We start from the raw sequence: 12,150 nt of genomic DNA, 5'->3' as shown, positions 1-12,150 counted from the left end.
GACAACTTCTGACAAAATTTATGTCAGATCTGTATATATATATAGGGGTTTAATGACATCATTGATATATGTTGCTGATTAAGATTTTATATTAAAATTTAGCTCTGTCATTTTATGACATTTAAAGTCCTAGCTGATGTGGAATTAGTGATGATATAATATTGTCATTTCCAATCAGTGCGAAGCATTTGAAATGAACAAACTATTAAGCCATGACAATACCTAATTGATTATACATGTATTTAGGAACAATTAAAAGAGAGAAATGTGAGAGAAACTCTGGAGAGAGACTTAGAGGAGAAGGATAAACAACTACAGGAACTGTTAAACAGACATTCAGAGGTACGGTCAAATTATTAGAGCATTTAAGGTCATCATTAATATTCAGTTGAATTTTATTTTTTTTATTTTGTTGAAATTAATTTTCATTCATATTATTGACTAGGGAAGAATTTCCAGATTTGGATTTATTGGACTCGTGTTGAAGTGGAGTAATGAAAATGAAACATATTTCTGTTAATTGACATCAAAGGAGAATTACAAATGGTCTAAGTCTATGAAAATAGTAAATAGGAATAGTAAGGCTATTTTTTCGGGTAAAAGTATCATCAGTTAAAAGGGTTAAATGAGTATGAGTAACTCGCAAAATACTTACAAAACAAATTACATTTTAGATGGAGAAGAAATTGGAAGTGTTAAATCTAGTAGAAACAGAGACCAAACAAGAAAACGAGAAATTAGCAAAGGTAGAATGAATTAATATAACTAATAAGATTATTCTAAAATATGAAAGTCTTTAATTGGTTAAAATGGTATAATACAAATTGGAATGAAGTACTTTTTAAGATTTACATTTTAATGTTGATAAGTTTCTCCTTTATGATATATTTTTGACAGTTGTAATATTAAGAAATATGTTTTTCCAATGAGAAATGCAAAATTGAAGGTACTTTGTTCAGGAGAAGCATCACAAGACCTTTGCTTAACATAGCCCTTTTGCAATAAACTACCCCCCTTTTTCCCCTTTTCATAAAAAAAAATCCTTTGAAATATTTTAACTTATATACCCCTTAAGGAGCCCCACAAAGAAATTGTGTCCAAGATCTAATTTTGTATTTTTTTTCAATTTTATTGTTGCTTGTTTTATGCAGTGATATTATTGGTGAATTTAAAAGAAATCCAGTTATGGTTGCTATGGAAATAATTAGAATATTACCCTTCATTGAAAACTGGACTAATTCAATTCTAAATATTGATGTAGATTAGCACATTTTGTATTGTTTGAGAATAAAAAGGCTGCAATTAATGAACAAGCTGATTCTCAAACAGAGATCATTTAATAGTTGGGTGTGGTTTCATCAGTCACTTCACTTAATTTTAAATCTTCTTTAATTTCAGGATAAAGAAGAATTAGAGGACATGTTGATGAAGTCTCAGGTTGGTTTAGAAGATTCTAAGATGTACATAGATCAACTCAGACATCAACAGAAAAAGGAGAAACAAGACCGAGCAAGGTAAATATATGGCAGTATCAACAGAAAAGGGAGAAAAAAGACAGAGCAAGCTAAATACATGGCAGTACAATTTTGGCAAGGACAGAATATGTTTACAAAACATTAGTGACAAAAAAAACATTAAAGAGAATGTGTTAGGAATCCCTCTGTTGTATAGATTCTCAGCTTTATTTGCATTGATGGAATGATGGTTACAGTGATGAAGAAAACTTCATCTGATTACAGTAGTTGTCGTCTGTTTATGTAGTTCATACATGTTTCTCGTTTCTCGTTTTTATATAGATTAGACCGTTGGTTTTTCCGTTTGAATGGTTTTACACTAGTAATTTTTTGGGGCCCTTTATAGCTTGCTGGTCGGTGTGAGCCAATGCTCTGTGTTGAAGGCCGTACCTTGACCTATAATGGTTTACTTTTATAAATTGTAACTTGGATGGAGAGTTGTCTCATTGGCACTCATACCACATCTTCCTATATCTATTCATAAATCCAAATAGTGAGCTATTGTGACATTGATGCAGTATATTTTTTAGGATGTGTTGATGATATATATTGTGTTATCATTATAGGTCTGCCATCAAGTTAACTGAAAGCATTGCCTTGGAAAGAGAAAGTTTGGTCAAGCAGCTAGACACACTCAAGTATGTATGTTATTATTTTAAAAGAAGTGGAACTGAAAATAAAGTATCTTTCAAAGAAACCACAAAAGTTGATTTTGTAAAGGTCTAGAAATAATGTATTAGAATTTGGTAAAAATAAACAATTTGAATTTCATTATTAAAATATTTTATAAATTTCATGTGCTTGTTCTCAATATCGGTTGCCAGAATTGTTACTGAATGTTTTACATGTATTTAGCTCTCCAAAAATACTTGAGTTAACAGTGGAAAAGAGTTACAATATTTACTTTTTATTTTTTAGAGATGTAAACAAGAAGTTACGAGATGACAAGGACGAGGCAGAGATAAGGCGGGTATATAAACCGTTTGTTATTTTCAGACAGGAGACCCTCCCAGACAGTCTTTTTCTTAAATTTCTGTGCATGTCTGTCAGATCTGTCTAAGTTGAAATCTTTAAAAAAATCTCCTCGACTATAGAGCTTTACATGAAATTTTGTCTTTATAATTCTAAAAACTTATATTATTTCTCAACTTGCATGACTTAACTTTTCATGATCTCTCATCTTTTTACAGTTTTAAAATGTCAGAAATAACAACTATCATTTTCTCTTCCTACATGACTAATTCAGTTTCTTATACTTTTTAACTCAACATTTTACTGTTTTAACTTTCATTTTAAGTTTTAACTTTGAATAGATTACTAATGCCTACCATATAAATTATTGAAGCATTTAAAATTAATAATATTAAAAAAGCTGTTCATCCAATTATTATTGCAGTATATTTTTATATTGATATTTACCAATAATAGATTATATATTTTGATAATGCATGTAAACATTATATTATTGATGAAAACACTGCACATATAATATATTAAATATACCGGTAGTAGGAAGAAAATGCATTTCAGTTTTTGCACCTTATGTATACTTGAACAAGTTAGGAATGGTTATGTAATAAGAATAGAAGGCTGCAATCAGCTATTTTAAATATTTAATATATAACATTTCTTCAGGAGCAGATTTTATAGATTAATTTGATTCATGCAAATAAATTGTGATTGGGGATTACCTAACAATCAAATTCTCACCTAAAAATTTATATTATTGACTTTTTATCATAAGAGTTTTTTTTTAATGAAAATGCTTATAACTCTAGGTACATTAGTTGGTGTTACAAAATTAATATTTTGAGATACAAGTTTCATTCTTACAGGCATCTTTCATATAAGCATTGTATTTATTTAAAAGTAATGGAATTGCTTGAGCTTGTATTTCCAGTGCATCTTGAAATGTTTTCTGAATGAACTCTGGACCTTTTATTATATTGAAATGACTATAAAATCATTTTTATTGGGTTATTCTTATTATTTCAGTAAAATAACTGACATTCTTTACTAATTTAAATGAACAAATGATACAATAAAAATCTTGGTATGTTATAAATATTTAGCTTAATATAATATTTGTACTCCATTTTCCTTTTTACTTATGGCTAACTCTAGGATCTGACCAGTAACCCTGAGACAGATGACCCTGAACAGGTATTCTCCTGCCTGATCTGAAACAAACTGGTTCAAACTGGTTTTACTTCATTTAAACTTATTTTTGTTTGTTTTACTTACATGAAGTTATTGTTTGATTATCAACTTTCAGAGATTCTTAGAAAAAAATAGTTTTCTGAGAACTTACAACTTAGTTAAAAATATATGAAAATCTTTGAAAGTTGAAATGTTTTGTTAGGTTTTATTATTTCAGACATGTTTTTGTGTTCACCCAATTAGTTTAAAATCACCATTTTCCTGCATGTTATTTAAATGTTGCAGTTGATTTACCACCAATTGTTTTTAATATCTTGTTTAGAAATTCCAAAAAGGAAACTTACATTATTGTAGTATTTAAACCATTTGAAAGATGTTTTGGCCACTGGCCTTCTCCAGTTTCTCTGTTATGTTAATAAACTACATTATAGATCATTCACCTTTAACTATAAGCATTTAGATGTTTTTATACATTTAGATCATTTCTAGTGGTTGAAATGTCTTAAAAATGGTTTATATGCAGGATTGGATGCTTTTTTTTGGGGTAGTTTTATTGGGGTATAAAAATGTTGAGTGAAGCCTTGGAACACGCTTCATGCTAAAAAATGTATACAAAGTCAATGCTTTTACAACTCTACAAATTGACACAAAAAGCTTTCAAGTCTTATAATTACATTTTAGCGCTTAAACCAGGAAATTGAGTTTTATAAACCTTTTTTTACAAGTGTTTTAAACATTTCTATGAATTTTTGTTATTTGTTATGGGAAGCATGTGCAGTCATGGATGTTTTGTTTTGTTGGGACATAAGTTACCAATTTAAAATGCCATGAGACAGTCGACTCGGTTGTCTGCCAATCAGAACGATGGAGTCTTAATGAAACATCTATGTAATGATATTACTTTGAAATTGTTTCAATTTTGTTGAACATTATGTTTCTTTCATTTGAGATTTCATACACAAGCTTTGTTGTTACTGTTTTGTTTAGTATAATTAAACAGAAAAATGAATATCGGGATAGCTTATCGCACTTGAAATTCACCAAATTCCTTAATGCTTATTAATCAATAAATAAAAAATGACATTCTCTTAAAATAGTTATTTTCTTGAAGTCTAAATGATTTTTCAAGTGCCAAGTAGTTTTTGTCAGAAGTTTTATTTGGTCTGAAATTTTTGTAATACTTCATTTAAATATCTTAGAATTTACAAAATTAACTGTTGAGAGAAAATTCAGAATTATATTTGACAGTTAGCTATTGTTATAAGCAAAGGAAGAGGAGTACTAAGTGATTGTATTAACACAGAATATCTGTTTTATGGTTACAGATTCTGGAAGCAGAAGCAGGCAGGTCTTCACCAAGAAAAAAAGAATTATTCAAACAAGGTTCAATCCTCGGAGATTACTTCCCAACCAGCAGGTATATAATCTAAAATTAAGAAACTTGTGCATTACGAGGCAATATTTCAGAAACAAGATTGAAGTGCTTTTAACATATATAAAAAACAAGTTCACAAGTGATTACTTTTTTATTCTGTGTACAATATTTGTTGTTGAAAATGAAAATGGACAAGGTGAGATTGAATAGTAAATAACTGAAAACTACCGGTATATGCCATAATTTTTTGCAAAAAAATTACTGTTGTGTAAAAAAGAGGCGAAGGATACCAAAGGAACATTAAAACTCATAAGTTGAAAATAAACTGACAGCGCCATGGCCAAAAAGAAAAAGACAAGCAGACAAACAACACTACACAAAACACCAAAGACTGAGCAACACGAACCCCACCAAAAACTAGGTGTGATCTCAGGTGCTCTGGAAGTGTACGCAGATCCTGCTCCACATGTGGCACCCATCGTGTTGCTTGTGTAAGTTTAATACTCAAGCAAAATATGTACTGCTATTTTATGAATTCTGTTAAGTATATTCTAATCATAAATACTATGAAGTACATTGTAAATAGCTCTGACTTCTTTTTTTTCAAGGAGGAAATTTGAATCAACAGCCGAGTCAATTGAAGAAAGTTTAGATGTAGAATCGGGCAATGAAGATGGATTTTCGGATGACGACATTGAATGTGATGATGACGATTTAATTGAAAATAATTGTGCTAATTTAAATAATAATGATATTTTATATGGGGATTCTGATGATAAAGTAAAAGGTAGTTACTATGGACACGATTCTAACAAACTGGACCAATCATTAAGATCTAGTGATGAAGATGAGGCTGGGAAGACTGATTCTAACAAATCAAGGTCTGTATTTTTCATGCACAATGATCAATGGTTAAACAATTTGTTAATTGAAAATGAGTGCTGATCTATTATTCACTTGCACCAAGTTGCTTATTATACCAATATAAGAATAAGAAGATGTGGTTTAATTGCCAGTAAGACAACTGTCCACCAGAGTTCAAATGACGAGATACAAGCATTGATTACTGAAACAGCAGTAAATGAGGATAGTTGTGTATGATCTACCATCTGTTTGTTTGTTGTTCATCCATACTTTGTATCTGCAACCTTTCTCCAATCTGGCTCAGCGTGGTGGTCTAGTACAAAGCATGGGTAATATTCATGTTACATAAACGTGTTCTTGTCCTGAATATGCGTTTTATTTGCCACAGGACGTTAAGCAACCATCCATCATCATCTACGGTATCTGAATCTGAATTTTGAACAATTTAATTTCCTTTCAGACACAAACCTAAGAGAAAGATACCATCAAAGAAACCAGGTTTTCATCCTGTTAGGTAAGTGTAGAAAAGCTTTGATGTAGTTTTGGCAACAGCATATTTTAGTTTGCTCTTTTGTACTCAGGATTTCATATTATTCTTAAGAAAAAATCCATGTAAGAATCTGATGGTAACAATTAGTAAGAATCAATTAAAAGTAATAATTACTGTAATAGTGATAACATATTGTACAAATTTAAACATAGAGGAAAGAATTGAAATTGAATTTGTGTGATTCTTACATGGGAGTTTTCTACCAGTCAGATAGGAGAGACCACATTCAATAAAAAGAAGCCCTTTCCATCAGAAGCACAAATAATTTTCACTTAAACTAATTGTAATGAAATTTTAGTATACCTCCACTCTTAAAGAGTGGAGGGTACCAGGAGTGTAGGCTATATTGAATTCAACTTGTCCGTCCGCCCATCTGTTCATCCTTCAAAATTTTTTGACACATTTTTAGCTCACCTGGCCAAAGGGCCAAGTGAGCTTTTCTCATCACTTGGCATTCATTGTCATTAACTTTTACAAAAATCTTCTTCTCTGAAACTACTGGGCCAAATTTAACCAAACTTGGCCACAATCATCATTGGGGTATCTAGTTTAAAAATTGGCTGCCAACCAAGAGGGCAGACCTGGCTAAAAATAGAGCATAGGGGTAAAATGCAAGTTTTGTCAATTATTTTGAAAACCGTTATAAATAGAGAAAATCTTAACTGGAGCATAAATGTTCAGAATGTTGAGCTCTACCAATTGTTCATATACATCAAAACTGTCAGACCACTTCTTATAGGAGTAATTGCCCTTAAATGACAAATTTTACTATTTTTTTTTCATTTTTGCCTATTATCTTGAAAATTATAATAGATAGAGAGAAACTTTCAATTGCAAAATGATCAACGAGACAAGTTCTACAAATAAGTCTGCATAGTCCATATCGTCAGTCGTTTCTTTCTTAGAGTTGTTGCCCTTTGATGACGATTTTTACCGATTTTTGTGTTTTGCTTTATATCTTCAAAATTGTAATAGATAGATAGAAACTAAAATAAGCAAAAATTATCAGCAAGACAAGATCTACAATTAAGACGATATGGGGGAAATCGTCTGATGACTCCTTATTGGAGTTATTGCCCTTTAATGACTTTTTTTTACCATTTTTTTTGCGTTTTGCCTTATATGATAAAAATTATAATAGGTGAATAGACACTTTAAATCACAAAAATGATCAACAAGTTAAGATCTACTAACAAGTCAGATTTTGCTGATATAGTTAGTAGACTGTCACTCTTTATAGGAGTGATTGCCCTTAAATAAGGATTTTTTTTACCCTCTTTTGTGTTTTGAGCAAAAACAAAAGAAGATAGAGAGAAACTAAACAGACTAAATGATCAGCCATACAAGATCAACAAAACAGATTTTTGTCATGAGTTCTATTCTCGTCTACAATGTTGGAGAGTGTCCTTTGTTGAATATGCACATAGACCAAGATGAGCGACACTAAGGAGCCTCTAGTTTCATGTACTTCTGAATAGATTGAATGACTTCATATTTGGTTAGCTGTTTGAAAATGGAACTTGTGAGAACTTTTTTGAGTACCTACTTCTTGTTCAAACATACTTTAATTTTTCAATGTGCTGAATGAAATTAATATTTTCGTCGCACATGTGTGCACTACTTTCATATGTGGTAAGCAGCTTGACAGTGATGAGTAGTTTTATGTGAGCCATTGTCGTATCTGTCAGGATAATTCCTGTTTTCCCATACCTTGAATTACGAGTGTGGTATGCTTAGTACAACAATATGTGCAACATATTATTCAGTATCAAATCTCTTAAAAAAAAAAGTTACAGCTTGGGAAAGTTGAAAAAATACGCCAGTTTTATTCTAAACAATTTAAGTAATTTTAACTCTATACATAACAAATGCAATATAATGACTAATCAAATTTAAATTTATCGGTCATCATTCATTTCTCACAGTTGCTTACATTTCACATTGGTTTTAACTGTTGTGCACTTAAGGACTTTCCATGGAAACTACAAAAATTATTATGAAATGTGCGAAAACAAGAAGCATTTTCAAATTAAACATTGTTAATGCAGAAATTGCAATGAAATTGGGAAAAAAATTTGGAAGTTTTTATCCTAAATAAATTGCAGACTTTACTGTTCTTACAGAAACTTTCTATAGCTGCTATATTTGAATTGCAAAATGTCAGTTATCCTCTTACTGATGCATTGCACAGAAAGCTTCCTAGGAAAGTCCTCTTCACATGACTAACTTTCTTATAGTTACTTAACACTAACTAATGATCACCTTTACAGATATGTAGAACTTTAAAAAATGGAAAATTGCACAGTTGTTTTTTGCATTATGTAGATTGAAATATTGACTATTTCACTTGCAGTAGAAGAGTTTACATTCTTTGATAGTTTGAATAGTGTACAACATTTTTTGTAAATACTGTCATTTTGGGGGAAATAAATTTAATCACTACAAATCGAAAAATATCAATTTGTCAAAAAAGACAACTAATTTAAATAATAAAGGTGATCATTAGTATAGTCAGATTTCTTAACATGGTCTTTCCTCCCTAGCATGCATTCCAAGAGACCTGTAGCTCCACCTAGTGGTGATGGTGTAGATGATAGTTATGAAGAAAGTGGAGATAACATTGACATGATGGTAGCTCCTGCTTTCGAGGACAGCTTAGTTTTAAGTCCAACTGGTAAACGTCACTCTATATTTTTTGAAAACTTGAAATCTGTTGACATGGAAACTGTTGCTGTACAGACTGAGGAAGAAATGATACCAAAATCAGAATTAGAAAAGTTTACCTCTTCACTTAGTGTTGATTCGTCAACAAACACTGATATTATTGAATCTAAGGGAGATAATTCTAGTAATACTATTGAAAATATTTCAAGATCTGACACTGTTGATTCTTCAACAAACACAGACATTATGGAATCTAAGGTAGATAATTCTTGTAATACTGTTGAAAATATGACAAGATCTGACACTATTGATTCATCAACTAATACAGACATTTTCGAACCCACTGGTGACATTGAAAATAAGTCTTTAAAAGATATGTCTGTTTCTTGTACCATTGATTGTTCAACAAGCACTGATGACCTAGAACACACAGAAGAGGGAATAAAATCTGAATCTTCTGTCTGTTCAGTTAGTGTTTCAACTAATACAGACTTTGAGGAATATCAGTCACATGAAAAACCTGAGTCAAACTTAGGCCTTGGAGATGTATGCAATGAAACCAATTATAAAACTGAGTCTCTTGGATTGTTGGAAGGTGGAAAGATCAGTGATATAGATAATTCTTTTGAAGTTGGTTCTCAAAAGGATTTTAATAGAAATAAGAAAGATTTCAAATTAAAAAGGAATAACAGAATTTCTGACGGTGATGAAAATTCTATTGAAATGGCGAAAATGAAACCTAACATTGGTGTTTCAACAATGGTACTGGAACACAATGATCGGTTTGTTATACCAAGGGATGGTCCAGTTCGGGATAGAATGTATGTTTTTATTCTTTTCTACATTATAACTTTGTATATTAGGAAATGTGGAACCTTCATGCAGTGGTGACAGTATATTTACTACAGAAGAAAAAATTGTCTCTGCGACTGTGTTTAATAATAACTGTTTTATATCCTTGGGAACGAAAATCTGATGGTGACGGCTTTGAACCTGCAACTTTTTCCTGGGATAAATACCTTAATGAACTTTAAAATGACAGATAACTTGACTGTTCACTGTAATTAAGTAAAAAGTAGATATATACTAACACTGTGCAAGTGGATCTCAGCTTTTAACCTTAAAGCACTATTGGTGGTGGTCATTTAAATTTTGGTGAGATGATTTAAAATATGCATGCATCATTTTGTTTTGCACATTGTGGTATAATTATTGTAGCATGAGAATAAGCACAGTAATCTTTCACATTCTTCAAAGGTTTTTTTTATAACATGTTTAAATAGCTTGTTTTTGGAAGTCAAAGTTTTTAAAGCTTTTTAAATGAAATTCCTTGATATTCAGTTTTAAATTAAGCTCTTTTATTAGCAATTTTTATTTTTTTTCTCAAATTCCTGATAATTATAAATTCAAATTTATTGTGTGATCTATTAGTTTTAATTTTAGTTTTTTGTACAAATTAACAGTGATTTCCATGGCAATGATGAAGTATTACAGGGAACCAGAGGACAGCCTGTTGGAGCAGATATAGAAACTAATGAAAAGGTAAACAAATGAAAAATAAGTATAAATGTTACATTAATTATGAAATTTATTATATAGACTTAGACTTGAATTTAATATATGAATGTAAACAGTATTGAAAATTCATATTGGAAGCTTATGTGTATATGACAGGAAAGCTTTAGCAACATATAGCAAATTTTGTGTCGTCTGACATAAAAGCTGTAGTGTAATATAGGAAATTTTATGTTGCCTGACAGAAACCTGTTGCAACATATAGGGACTTTTGTGTCGCTTAACAGAAAAGCTGTAGCATCATATAGGGACTTTTGTGTCGCCTGACAGAAAGGCTGTATCAACATATAGGTCCTTTTGTGTCTCCTGACAAAAGCTGTAGCTACATATAGGGACATTTTTGTCACTGGAAAGCAAGATGTAGCAACATATAGGGACTTTTGTGTCACCTGACATAAAAGCTGTATTGACATAGGATCACTTTTTTTGTGTTGCCTGACAGAAAAGCTGTATTGACATAGGAAACACATTTTTGGGGGTTTCTCAAAAGATTCACTACTATTTCCACTTATTCATTTGAGATGCCTTTGAAGACTGACACATTTTATTACAAATTCTTACAGTCGGAAAGATTTAAAAGAGCACCGTATAAAGCAAAGTTTTGGTACTTCCATAGTGTTAAGTAAGATAATATTAGGTACCATATACTAAAATGTTATCAGTTTGGTTTTAAAGTCAACATAGCTAACATAGCACAGTATAAAATCATGACTTGTAAATATGTGCAATATGGTTAAAAAGTTTAAACAAACCTCCAAAACTTCAAATCTCTTGAATTGAATATGTTATTTATTTCAGGGCGTTGAATCAACTGTTGCTATGAGACAGAGAATCTTTAAAGTTGTATTTGTTGGAGATTCTGGTGTTGGAAAGAGTAGTTTTATTCACAGATTCTGTAATGATAACTTCAATCCTACATTTAGTGCTACCATAGGTATGTTCAATATTTTTAAATATCAGTGTTAGTGAAGTACTGAGTTTCAGCAGCAAATTATGAAATGAAATACAAATTTTATAATAAATATGAAAAATTTAGTCATACATTATTTGTGTATTTTTTCATTAAGTATTTCATACCTTAAATTTCATAACTTTTTTGGTCACAATTGAAAATTTTTGTATTGCAGATTAAAAGGATTTTTTTTTACTTTGAGGTAATTGTCATAAATTGCAATTAATTTGTAGTGAAATCCAGATATGTTGAATTTTTGTATACAATGACTTATTGTTGACTGCTTTTATTTTACAGGTGTTGATTTTCAAGTAAAATCTTTAATACTGGGTGGACAGTCGATTGTCCTACAACTATGGGATACTGCTGGACAAGAAAGGTGAACTATTTTTCTTTTCTTAAAGTGTAATAAAATAATGTAAGTTCAAGAAAATTGAGTAAATTACCAACGGTCCACACAAACCTACACAATACAACTAAAGAATTATCCAAACAT

General features: G+C 30.7%; 1 protein-coding gene across 8 annotated transcripts in view; it reads left to right on the top strand.

Annotated features, from left to right (window-relative positions):
* LOC127706339 (EF-hand calcium-binding domain-containing protein 4B-like) overlaps positions 1 to 12,150 on the top strand; it is a 33,950-nt gene that overhangs the window by 17,206 nt on the left and 4,594 nt on the right. For 6 of the 8 annotated variants that reach the window (XM_052210878.1, XM_052210879.1, XM_052210884.1 and 3 more), the window contains 13 exons: positions 247 to 342; positions 675 to 746; positions 1,399 to 1,514; positions 2,081 to 2,152; positions 2,433 to 2,484; positions 3,639 to 3,677; positions 5,000 to 5,091; positions 5,658 to 5,930; positions 6,374 to 6,427; positions 9,007 to 9,948; positions 10,591 to 10,669; positions 11,501 to 11,636; positions 11,952 to 12,033. In XM_052210878.1, the coding sequence (XP_052066838.1) occupies positions 247 to 342; positions 675 to 746; positions 1,399 to 1,514; positions 2,081 to 2,152; positions 2,433 to 2,484; positions 3,639 to 3,677; positions 5,000 to 5,091; positions 5,658 to 5,930; positions 6,374 to 6,427; positions 9,007 to 9,948; positions 10,591 to 10,669; positions 11,501 to 11,636; positions 11,952 to 12,033 (2,105 nt within the window). The remainder of the gene's footprint in view (positions 1 to 246; positions 343 to 674; positions 747 to 1,398; positions 1,515 to 2,080; positions 2,153 to 2,432; positions 2,485 to 3,638; positions 3,678 to 4,999; positions 5,092 to 5,657; positions 5,931 to 6,373; positions 6,428 to 9,006; positions 9,949 to 10,590; positions 10,670 to 11,500; positions 11,637 to 11,951; positions 12,034 to 12,150) is intronic. The other 2 variants (XM_052210880.1, XM_052210886.1) reach the window with 2 other exon arrangements.

This window comes from Mytilus californianus, unplaced genomic scaffold (genome assembly GCF_021869535.1).
Source record: "Mytilus californianus isolate M0D057914Y unplaced genomic scaffold, xbMytCali1.0.p SCAF_6, whole genome shotgun sequence".
NCBI classification, from domain to species: Eukaryota; Metazoa; Mollusca; class Bivalvia; order Mytilida; family Mytilidae; genus Mytilus; species Mytilus californianus.
Note: the sequence above shows the minus strand (reverse complement) of the source record. Positions and strands in the feature narration are given on the sequence as shown.